Here is a 12,036-nt window from a genome sequence, read left to right as displayed (position 1 = left end):
TGAAGGATCCATAGGATTCATTGAGTTGAATTCTTTAACTGACATATGGAGAAACTAAGGGCAGAGAGGCAGAATGCATCATCTGAAATTATGTAACTCATTAATGTTAAGGCTGAGATTAGAACTCTGCTTGAATTACAGTCCTGTGCTCATGTGATTTTAGATTCATTCAAATCTCTGAGTTGGAAGATTCCTTATCACTTAATTCTGACTCTTGCATCACTCCCTTCTAAAATATGTCTGAAAGGGAATTTATAATCTCCACTTGAAAAATCTCTCATCTATATCTGTTTCATCTGCTATCAGAATTTCCTAGTCAAGGAGAGCACTTTAAGGGGACTTCACATCCTACCTATGTAAGATCTTAGGGAGGAAACGGAGAGATCAAATCAGGAGTTTCTAAACCCACCCCCTTTAACTAGCAGCTCATGTACCTAGTGAGTTGGCTAGGATGAATTTTCTAACATTATTATTTCACATTTCTTTATATCAAATCCTTAAGGAAAATAGCACTTGAAAAAATTGATCTAGTGAATGAATTCTTTCAAAAGTAGCAGGAATGAGAAGCAAATGGAAAATAGATTAGGCTACTCTTTTCTTGTGTATCTATTCTCTTTCCTATTTCTCCCTGCTACTTCATAATCAGCAGTTTCTTATTTCTCTCTTTTTGGTCCCTGCTTCCTTTTCATTGTGTTAAATAAGTGGATAAAGAACATTTCAGTCAACTCTCAGTTATCTAGGTCCATGGAGAGGATAGGATGAAATATTCTATGAAATGGAATGGGATGAGATAGTGATAAGAATATTTGACATCTACAAGTAATACAAATCATGACATCGATGCAATTACTTTTTATTTCTTCCACACTAATGGAAGTAAGCTGAGGCTCTGGGATTTCCTATTTCTATTAAGCTTTGAAATGTAGAGTGAATGTAAAATATAGAATTTTTACTCCTATCCCTTCCACCACTGCCCCCCTCCCTGGAAGATTTATCTTCTTAAACATATTCTACTTATAATGATATTATATTACACTAAAATATTATTTGATGATGGAAAAGTAGCCCAGCTATCTTCTGCATGTCAGGAGGAAGTCAGTTTAGGAAAGATTTTTCTTGTAAAAAAATTTAATAATAGCTTTTTATCTTCTTTTTAATATTTTTTTTAATTTTCAAAATACATGCAAAGATAATTTTCAACATTCATCCTTGCAAAACCTTGTGTTTCAAATTTTTCTCCTTCTCTTTTCCCCATCCCCTCTCCTAGAGAGCAAATATTCCAATATGTATTAAATACATGCAATTCTTCTATACATATTTCCACATTTATTATACTTCACAAGAAAAAATAGATCAAAACAGAAAAAATGGGAAAGAAATTTAAAAAGCAAGCAAACAACAACAAAAAAGGTGAAAATGCTATGCTGTGATCCACACTCAGTCCCCGCAGTCCTCTCTCTGGGAGCAGATGGCTGTCTCCATCACAAGATTATTGGAATTGACCTGAATCACCTTATTGTTGGAAAGATCCAAATCCATCACATAATCTTGTTGTTACTATGCACAATGTTCTCTTGCTTCTACTCACTTCACTTAGCATCAGTTCATGCTAGTCTCTCCAGGCTTTTCTGAAATCATCCTCATAGAAAAATAATATTCCATTACATTCATATACTATAATTTATTCATCCATTCAACGAACTGATGGACATCCACTCAGTTCAGGAGAGATTTCAAGCTGTGAGTGGACCCAGAAGGGGAATGGCTATAAACTTAAACTAATATTACTTTGCTAAGATTTTTCACAGTTTCATATTGCAAAGCTGGAAACAATTCATAACAATGCCCTGTAAACTAAGGGTGTTTAGTAAATAATTATTGATTTTTATTTGACTGAATAGATACTAGCCTGAGCCATTCTCATTAACATAAGTTCTGGGTTGTGTTAGAACCAAGTTCAACCAACTTTTGAGATTCATTTGATAAATTTTCAGTGTGAGCATTTACATCTTGTTATTTAGTCATGTCCAACTCTTCATGACTCCATTTCAAGTTTTCTTTGCAAAGATACTAGAGTGGTTTGCCATTTCTTTTTTCAGTTCATTTTACAGATAAGAAAATTGAGGCAAGAAGGGTGATGTGACTTGCTTAAGACCATATAGCTAGAAAGTGTCTGAGACTAGATTTGAATTCAGGAAGATGAGGCTTCCTGATTTCAGACCCAGCACTACAACACCTTAGAAATCAACAAATCAGGACTTGATTTACTCTCCAGAAAGTAAAGAAGAAAATGTAGATAATACAAATTAAATTTAAAAATGTATTGTGTGCAGGTTAAGTGTTTACCAACATTCCAATGCAGAGGCTCCATGTCAGTTCTTTTCCTTGCCTTTATGTCTAAAAGAAATATATAGATATCCTCAGATTTTGTTTTTTCTGTATTACTAGTTGTGAATGACCATGAGTATGCCACATGTGTGTTAAGAGACAAAAATCCCAACCTTTCCAATAGGCTCCTTCAGAATACTTTAACTGGAAATGTTTCTTTCTCTTCGGTATTTTGGCTCTTCTTCCATTATTTATCTTCTCATATGTGCATATCCTTTATCTCTTAGTCTAGAATGATCATATGGACTTTAGAAGCCATCAAATCTAATCCCCTCATTTTACAAATGAGGAAACGGAGGCAGAGAGCAGTTAATTGGATTTGCCCAGGATCACATAGCTACTATGTGTCTAAGGTAATATTTGAATTAAAGTCTTCCTGACTTCAAATCTAGTGCTCTATATCCAACTAGATACTTTAAATTGTAACCTCCTCTAGAAGAAAAAGTTGGTTATCCTTTTTTTTTTAAATCTTCCTCAAGCCTACCACATAGAATAAGATACAATAAATACTAGTTGGTAGTCTTTCCTCCTCCATTTACTTTTTACCAGTGCTCACAACAAGTAACAAGTTATCAAGGTAAAAGCTTAAGATTTCATTTCTTTTTTCCTCTCTCTCTTCCCTTTCATTGGTTTGATTATGATAATAACAGTAATTACTTCACAGAATTGTTGAAAGGATCAAATGATAATATTGGCAAAGTGGTCTGTCATAGAGCCTGGCACATAGTAGGTGCTTAATTAATGTTTTCTTCCTTCTTAAATGGAACATCTTGCAGGTCTCTTGTTCTTTCTCCCAAACAAGTCTCTTATGACAAAATGTATATCTTTTGTGGGGATGATAATTTTGAAAAAGGAAGAGAGAGAGAGAAAAAAAAAACAACTATTCACATTGGACCTTGCCTCTCTCCACAATGAGCTATGGTCCTTTTATGATTAAGGCTAAAACTAAGGGATTGGATCACCAATATAAAAAGGGACTACCAAGAGTCCCTGAAGAGTCCAGATTCACTTTAATATGACACTGAATTCTGGGGAAAATCTCTAAAGTTCTGGAGCCTAGAACCTCATTTGTGTCATGTACTCTTTAGCAGTTGGGTGGAGCCTATGGACTCTTTCTAAGAACAATGTTTGTAAATGCATAAATCAAGGCAAATCAGCTTAATATTTAATATTTAAATGTTAAATACCTACTATGTGCCAGGGACCAGTCAAACTCTGGTAATACAAAAAGTGGGGGATGGAATCCCTGCCCTCGAGGATTTTACAATCTAATTGTTGAAACAAGTTGCAAACAATTATGCACAAATAAGATATCTGCAGGATAAATTGTAAATAATCTCAGAGTGAAGACACAGATGAAAGAAGTCTGGGAAAGGCTTCTTGGAGAAGGGTTTTAACAGTTATCAATTAAAAAAAAAAAGTTCATGGACCTCAGTTAAGTACTTTTAAGTTAGAAGTTAATGAAAATAAAAATGTGATTTAAAAAACTTTTTTCCCCCACTCAAATTCAGAGACTCAATGAAATCGATCCAGACACGATCCGTGGATCCCAGGCTTTGTCTAATACCCTTCCTTCACTAATACAGTGAAGCTAAATATTACAGTTTTGCTAGATGGAAAGTCTTTTTAATAGTAAAATAGCTAGGGATGATTTGTTGCGCTACCAGCAATAAGAAAGAAAATGCTAAAACCTGTAAATCCGTGTGAAAAATCTAGTCCCAAATCTCGTCTGTTACCAACCCTCTACACCTATTTCTCCCACTTTTACCCTTCTGCTCCTCCACCAAGCCCTTTAACTTAAAAAAAAAAAAAAATCTTTCTGCAGGCTAGAGGTTTTACTAGAACATCCAGACTTTGTACGACCTCTGTGGCATGGCCTTTGGCTAAATCCATCAGTTTCTTGGGAAGTTAAGGGAAAGGAAAACAGAGCTTAAAACTCAAGTGAGGGACATGGGGAAAAATCACCTTTTGGTCCCTTACGGAAGAAAGGCAGAGAAATCACTTCACCCCTGCTCTTTCCCCATCTCTTCACTCCTCCTTTGGGAATTAGGATCATCCCCAGGTAAATAGAAGCAGCCTGGACCTGAAAGTGGCGAGCCTCAGGTCGGAATCCAAAGCTCCTCAAAACTCCAACCTTCCCATTTGCCTGAGCAATGTCTCTTTAACAGCCCGCGGTTGTTTGGTGCATTTGCCAAGTGGGAGGGTTATGCCTTCTCCCAGCCCAACTCCCGGGATTTAATTGTCTTATCTCTCCCCACTTTTCTTTCCAACCTGCCTGCGGAGCTAGCAGTTCCTTCCCTCCTTCCCCAGGCTTCCTTTTTTTTTTTTTTTTTCCTTCTTTAAGATCCGTACTTACTGGTTTGTCCCCCTTTCCATTTAGGAAGCCTCCCCATGGCTGCAATGTTCCCCCAAAAGCAAGACTAGAGGTGAAAACAAGCAATCCTCTTCCCTCTCATCCCAACTTGGCCCAGATCGCTCAGTTCCGAATGATGATGTCGCTGGGACACTTAGCTAAAGGAGCGAGCCTGGACGATCTCATTGAGACGTGCATCCAGTCTTTTGGTAAGTTTTTCCATCTAGGATGAATGTGTCCGTGTGTAAGAAGCTGTGTACGATCCAAATGCACAACTATGGTATTTTCATTTTAGAACATTTTGTTTGGAAGAGTAACTCTTTTTGATTTATGTATGTATATATAAATTACAATGGGGGGGACGCTTATAATATAAGCTTTTGAAACGGTTTTTGGAATGTTTTAAAGTCTCTTCTCCGGTACATATTGCATATGAATATGTGGGGGTGATGCTTCGTGATGAGAGGTGTGAGAGGAAGTGAAAAAAGTTATCCCTAAGGGAATTATGTTTTTCTTGAGATGGAGTTTTTCTGCTGTTGATAGATTTCTGTGAAATTGTACTGAAAAAAAAATGCCTGAAGAGATGTATAATCGCTTTTCTTTTCTTATGTATTGTGTAATCCAAGGACATTTTGAGAAATATTGATAGCATATTACCATCCGACAGAAAGTCAGAAAACTTTGAATCATTTGGGTAAATATCTTTGGAATAGGAGGGCAGTTTTGATAAACCAAGAAAATGAATAGGTAAAGGCAAAATGGTTGGGCTTGAGTTAGAAGAGGTTCTCACAATCAGCCCTTTATTAAGGGTAGAAAATTTAAGAAATAAGTATCTTCTGCTACATACATATTACGCAGTGAATTATTCATGATTTTCTCTTTTCCAATGCCTTATCTAAAAAGCCTCTACATTAGGGGATGCAAAACTGAATAACAGCAGTCAAGCTCTTTTCTTAGGAGTGGCCCTATTTTTATTTCATTCAGTAAATGATGGGTTATTTTTTTCTTATTATTTAGCTGAAAAGTTCTCAAAATTTCACCCTCCCCTTCTTCCCACCAAAAGGAAAAATTGTAATCTGAATGAAGATTGCAGAATGTTCCCCTGACACCTTTCTTTCTTTGTTGGAAAATCTCCTCCCCCACAGTCTTTCCTAAAAGTCCCCTGTATTCCTTTCTTTTCCTTTGTGAGGCCACATGGCTCGACGAATTGAGAGCCAGCCTTGGAGGTGGGAGGATGTGTGTTTGCTTTAGACTGGCACTGGCTGTGTGACTCTGGGCAAGTCATTTACCTCTCAGTTTTATAGACAACTCTTTTAAGACATAAAATGTCACCCTGCATAGAGATTTTCTATGTCAATGAAAGCACAGACCCTATATCTTCCTTTTGTGAGACATATTGCTGAAGATGCTCAAATGCCATGGAAGTTCCTACCTCAAAAAAATGTAGAGCAAAAACAAAGTAAGCAAGAAGGAAGTTGGATAATGAAATAGGTATGGTTCCTAAAATTTTTAGACCTTTTAAAGCATGAGAATGAAGGGATACATTTGGCAATTTTACTGATGACATCTCAGTTTTCACCTTCATTTTAATTCTCCCTTTATGCTAGAAACTTTAAGCATTATTTTAAAGAGAGAATTGGGGAAAAAAATAAAAGGGATTATCTCTCTAAAAATGATCTATTTTGCAAAACAAACAAACAACAGCCAAAGAGTCAGAAGAGAAAAAAAAAATTATTGGAAAGTCATCAGTGAAAGCTTTTCTTTAACCTTTCTTTTAGAAAGATCAAAACTGTTGATAAAAGCCTTCTTAGATTGGTTTTCAGAATGGAAATGGGAGCTGTTTAAGAAAGTGATCTCTGCATTTTACTACTGGAACGTATGCAGAACAAAATAGTTAGGTTCAGTGATGTAATTCTCTTCCCCACATCCTATTTCCTTTCTCCCTCTTCCTGACCCCACCTTCCATGTAAGTGGTTCTGACATTCTAGAAACAGATCTAGAGTCAGTTAAAAGGGACCTCATTCCCTCATTCTATAAATCAGGAAATGAAAGCTAGAGAAGCAACTTGACTTTATCCATGGTCCCAAAGGCAGCTAGGTGATGCATTGGATAGAGTGCTGGCCTTGAGTCAAGAAGACCTGCATTCAAATCTGGCCTGAGACACTTACTAGCTGTGTGACCCTGGGCAAGTCACTTAATCCTGTTTGCCTCAGTTTCCTCATCTGTAAAATGAGTGGAGAAAGAAATGGTGAAGCACTCACTCCAGTATCTCTGCCAAGAAAACCCCAAAAAGGATCACAAAGAGTCAGACATGACTGGAATGACTGGGCAATGACAATTTTTGGCATCAGAACCAGTATTTCCCCTGGATCTTGTTTGTTGCCTTATAGATTGTAAGACTAGAAGGGATCTTCAAGCAACATTTAGGCTAACTGCCTTATTTCCCAGATGAGGAATCAGAATTTCTAAGTAAAGTGACTTAGATTAGGTCACACATTCAGGAGATAACAAAGGCATGACTCAAATCAGGCTTTCTGACTCAAAATCCAATGATCTTATATGTCTAGAGATGACTTCTCAAAACTCACTATGTGAAATCTTAAAAGAAACATGTCCAGATCTAAACATGAAACCTTCTAAGAAATAATGTGCTCAATTTAACTCCCCTAAATAATAATTCCTTAGATAAAAGACATGAGTTTGTCACATTTCAGAAACCAATATGATATGACCTGAAAAACCTGAAAACTATTAAAAAGTCCATGGAACATCATTATCATCATGATGTTAATAACTTGCATTTATGTAATGTTTTAAGGTTTGCAAACACTTCATATTTTATATATATATAAAAAAATCTCATTTCTTCCTAATAACCCTGGGAAATAGGTGCTATTATTCTTCCTGTCTTATAGATGATGAAATTGAGGGAGACATTAAATGACTTGCTCAGGATCATACAGCCAAAATATGTCTGAGATTCTGTGCTCTATCCACTTGGTTGCTTTTATAAATCATAGTAACTGTAACCAAAAAAGTGTGTATTCATCAATTCATTTTTTGCTGCTCAGTAGTGCCTAATGAACATTGGGCAGGTATAGGTGTCGCTGTGTAAGAGCTTAAAGTATAAAACAGAAGCATACCAATATATACAGCCAAAGACAAGTATTAAACCAATTTGAGGATGAACAGTAAAGCAGTCTACATCCCATATATTTCTAGTGAAATAAATGAATTTTAGAATAAGGAGCAAAGAGGGAAGAATTAGTCAATAAACTTTTCTTAATTTTTTTTAATATTTTCTTTTCTTTTTAAAAATTATTTAATATTTTTATTTTTACCTCATAGGATTGATGCAAGGAAAGTATTTTGTAATTCTTTAAAACACCATATAACCATGAATTAGTATTCATTTTCAACAAAGAATTTAAATTTAAAATTGAGGAGTCCTGCAGGGCCCTAAATCTTTTCATTTTTAAAATGAGAGATCTCTATCTCTTATTTCTGAGGGTCTTTTTCCCCATTTATTTAGTATTTCATTTTCCCCAGTTACATGTAAAAGCAATTTTTAACATTTGTTTTTAAAACTGTGAGTTCCATATTCTCTTCCTTCCTATTTCCTCACTTTCATTGAGAAGGCGCATGTGAAGTCATGCAAAACATTTCATCATAATAGTCATATTGTAAAAGAAAACTTAGACAAAAAGAAAAACTCAAGAAAAACAAAGAAAAAAGAATGTTTCAATCAGTAAGCATTTTTTAGACGTAATTACTTAAGGCAAGCATGGTACTAAGTACTGGAGACACAAAGAAAGGTAAAAGCAGTTCCTGCTATCAAAAATGACAGTATGAAAATAACTGTCTATAAATAAGCTACCAATAGGATAAATAATTAACTGAGGGAAAGGAATTGGCCTTAATGGAGATAGTCAAAGACTTCCTGGGGAAGGTGACTAGGACTGGAAGGAATTTTTAAGTTAGAGATGAGAAGGGTGAAAATTCCAGGATTGTAGACTAGCCAGAGGAAATGCCCCACTGGGAAGATAGGCTTCTTGTTGGAGGATTGCAAGGAAGCTGATATCTGTCCCTGAATTACAGAGTTGAGGGGGGAGGGGAAAGCAGTGTTAGGCCTAAAACCATTGAAAAGTAGAGATTATGAATGGCTTTGAAAGCCAAAGGATTACATATATTCCATTTTGGAGGTGATTTTGCAGTTTATCCAATAGGACAGCAGTAACATGGGAGGAAAATCTCTTTGACAATTGAATGAAGGATAAACTAGAGTAGGGAGAGACTTATAGCAGTCAGACCAACTAGCAGGCTAAAATAAAAATTCAATAAATGCTTATTAAGTTGATTGATCTTCTAGTGCCTCAATTTCCTTATGTATAATTTGGAGAGATTGTACAAGATATCTTTTGATTTCTCTTAAAATCTGATTTCTGATTACATGAATTCAAGCCTTAGATTAATGAAGGTCTGAATCCTTAAAAGCCTCAATCACTATTTACTATGGCTTTAGGAAACAAATTCAATCCCTCTGGACCTCAGGCTCTTCATCTGCACTACGGGGAGATTAGGAAGACAGTTTTAAATTGATGATCTCCCAAATTCCTTTGAGCTTCTAACTTTCTATGCTTCTGTGAAATTCTGTAGAATGGTTAAAGGCTTTTCATTTGGAAGAGTGAATGATAAACCTGTCTTCCAGGTACAAGAGCTGGTAAGGTTTTTTTGTTTTTTTTTCATTAAGTACTGAGAGTTTCTTTTCAAAGGAGCATTTACATGAAAGAGGCATTAAAGAATAGAACATTTTGTGTTTGAGAGAGAATGGATGACAGCAGTTCTCTTTCTGTGATTTGCTTCCCTCTTTGCTTTTAAATCTGTGTAATATACCTTTGGGGAGAGAAATCAGTTTTCTTGATTGTTTGAAAGTCATGTTACTTCTTAGTAGGGGTGGGGGAAGGAAGATGGATTCTATATTTCTTCCTCTTCTTTTGCTGCCCTCTCTGTCCCCTCCTTCCTCCCTGCTCCTCAATCCAAATTGCTATATATTTTTGACAATGCACCTCCATGTATAGTGGAGCCCACACTTAGCATAGAAAAAAACCTGCCCAACTTGGCCTATCCATTGTAATCCTGGGTTTTTAATATAAAGGTTTCTATTTGGGGATATGGCAAAATTACTTGTCATTCAGCTGAAGTGTTTTGATGTCCTGTCATCTGAACAGATCTTATTTTTGTTGCACATTAAGGCTACAGGTGCTTTCCCCATCCATTATTTCATTTGTCCCCAATCCTGTGAGACTAGTCGAACTATTTCTAGCTTCACTGAAATTTACCTCAACTAAGTGAAAGTTCAGCCTCAAGGTCAGGTATAATAATTCAGCTCTAATGCCACTTACTGTCAACCTGAAACCTTTCTTCATATCTGCCTAACTTCTTCCTTCCTCATCCTCTTCATCACCACAAATAATAGTATCTCCCTCATCAAAAAAAAAAAAATTGTCTCATATATGGTGTTGTTCAATCATATACAACTCTTCAGGACTCCTTTTGGAGTTTTCTTAGTAGAAATACTGGAGTGGTTTACCATTTCCTTCTCTACCTCATTTTACAGATAAGGAAACTAAGGCAGTAAGTGACTTGCCCAGGATAACACAAGGACCCAAGGAAGTATCTGAGACCAGATTTGTAATCAGGAGGATGAGTCTCCCTGTTCTCAGGTCCAGCGCTCTATTACTGCACCACCTAGCTGTCTTGAGTCAAAGGAACTGAGTTCAAATTCTGCCTCTTATACTTCCTTTGTGACCTTGAATAAGACATTTAACTTCCTTCGAGCTCAGTTTCCTCATTTGTAAAATGAGAATATGCATTTCTAAGGTCCTTGTGTTATGTTGTATTATGTGCTATTTTCCCATTATAGAATAGAAGCTTCTGAAGGACTAAGAGTTTTTCATTTTTGTCTTTCTATCCTTAGCAACCCAGCACAGAAGTTGGCATATAGTAAGTGCTTAATTAATGTTTGTTGGTTGGTTGATTCTGACTTCTAACTCATATCCGCTATTTGCTATTCAAAGTCTTTTATAATCTGCCAGTCTTCCTGTACTTTACAGAATACTCCATCTCCTGCCCAAGCATTTTCCCTGACTGTCTCCTGATCTGGAATATTTCTCTTCTATTCTTATCTTCCCTAGTTTCCTTCAAGTCCCAGCAAAATCCTGCCTTCCATGGAAGCCTTTTTTCAGTCCTCTTAATGCTAGTACTCCCCATGTATTGATTTTCTCTAATGTATCCCATCTGTTTTGCTTGTATGCACTTGTTACCTGTTGTCTCTTCCATTAGACTAAGAACTCCTTGATAGCAAGGGTTGTCTTGTGATGGGTGCTTAGGATAGTTTGTTGTAGTTATGTCATTTCATTTATTTCTGAGTTTTCATGATCCCATTTGGAGATTTGTTTTTGGCAAAAATACTGGAATGTTTGCTATTTCCTTCACTAGCTCATTTTACAGATGAGGAAACTGAGATAGACAGGCATAAGTGACTTGTCCAGGATCACACAGCTAGGGCATATCTGAGGCCGGATTTTAGTTCACAGAGATGAATTTTCCTGACTCCAGTCCTGACACTCTGTGCATTATGTCACCCAGCACCTTACTATGTGCCGAATATTGCACTAAAGTGAAGACCCGCACTCAAACCCTGTCCAAACAAATTAAAGAGTACAGAGGCAGGTAGGTGGTGCAGTGGTTAGAGCACCAGCTCTGAAGTCAGGAGGACCTGAGTTCAAATCTGGCCTCAGACACTTAATACTTACTAGCTGTGTGACCCTTGCTAAGATACTTAATACCAACTGCCTCAGCAAAAAAAAAAAAAAAAAAAAAAAATACAGGTGCAGGTGTTATAGGATGTTGGGGAATCTGAACTGCATAGCTCATGAAAGACTGCTTAATCATTATTCATCAATAATTCATTCAACTAATAATCAGTTGCCTGATCCACCCTTGCTTTCCTCATTTATAAAATGAAGAGGTCAGCCAAGATAATCTCTAATGGACTCCACTTAGTAAAATTATATGAGGCTGAGTCTCAGTTTCCTCATCTGTAAAATGAACTGGAGGGGGATTTTTTTAAGAATACCTTAAATGGGTCACAAAGAATTGAATGTGACTGAAAAATAATAAATAAACTGCAGCTAACAGGGTTAAGTGACTTATCCAAGATCACACAACTATGAAGTGCCTGAGGCTGGATTTGAACTCAGGTTTTCTGGCCTTGACTCCAAGCCTGATGCATC

The 12,036-nt window shown here is 36.5% G+C and overlaps 1 protein-coding gene across 1 annotated transcript in view; it reads left to right on the top strand.

Moving 5' to 3' along the window:
- RASGRP1 (RAS guanyl releasing protein 1) overlaps nucleotides 1-12,036 on the top strand; it is a 113,464-nt gene that overhangs the window by 4,440 nt on the left and 96,988 nt on the right. The window contains exon 2 of the mRNA XM_074289232.1: nucleotides 4,769-4,950. Within this exon, the coding sequence (XP_074145333.1) occupies nucleotides 4,769-4,950 (182 nt within the window). The remainder of the gene's footprint in view (nucleotides 1-4,768; nucleotides 4,951-12,036) is intronic.

The sequence above is a fragment of the Sminthopsis crassicaudata genome, chromosome 2, assembly GCF_048593235.1.
Source record: "Sminthopsis crassicaudata isolate SCR6 chromosome 2, ASM4859323v1, whole genome shotgun sequence".
Taxonomy (NCBI): domain Eukaryota; kingdom Metazoa; phylum Chordata; class Mammalia; order Dasyuromorphia; family Dasyuridae; genus Sminthopsis; species Sminthopsis crassicaudata.
The sequence above is the reverse complement of the archived record's forward strand: the minus strand, read 5'-3'. Positions and strand labels throughout refer to the sequence as shown.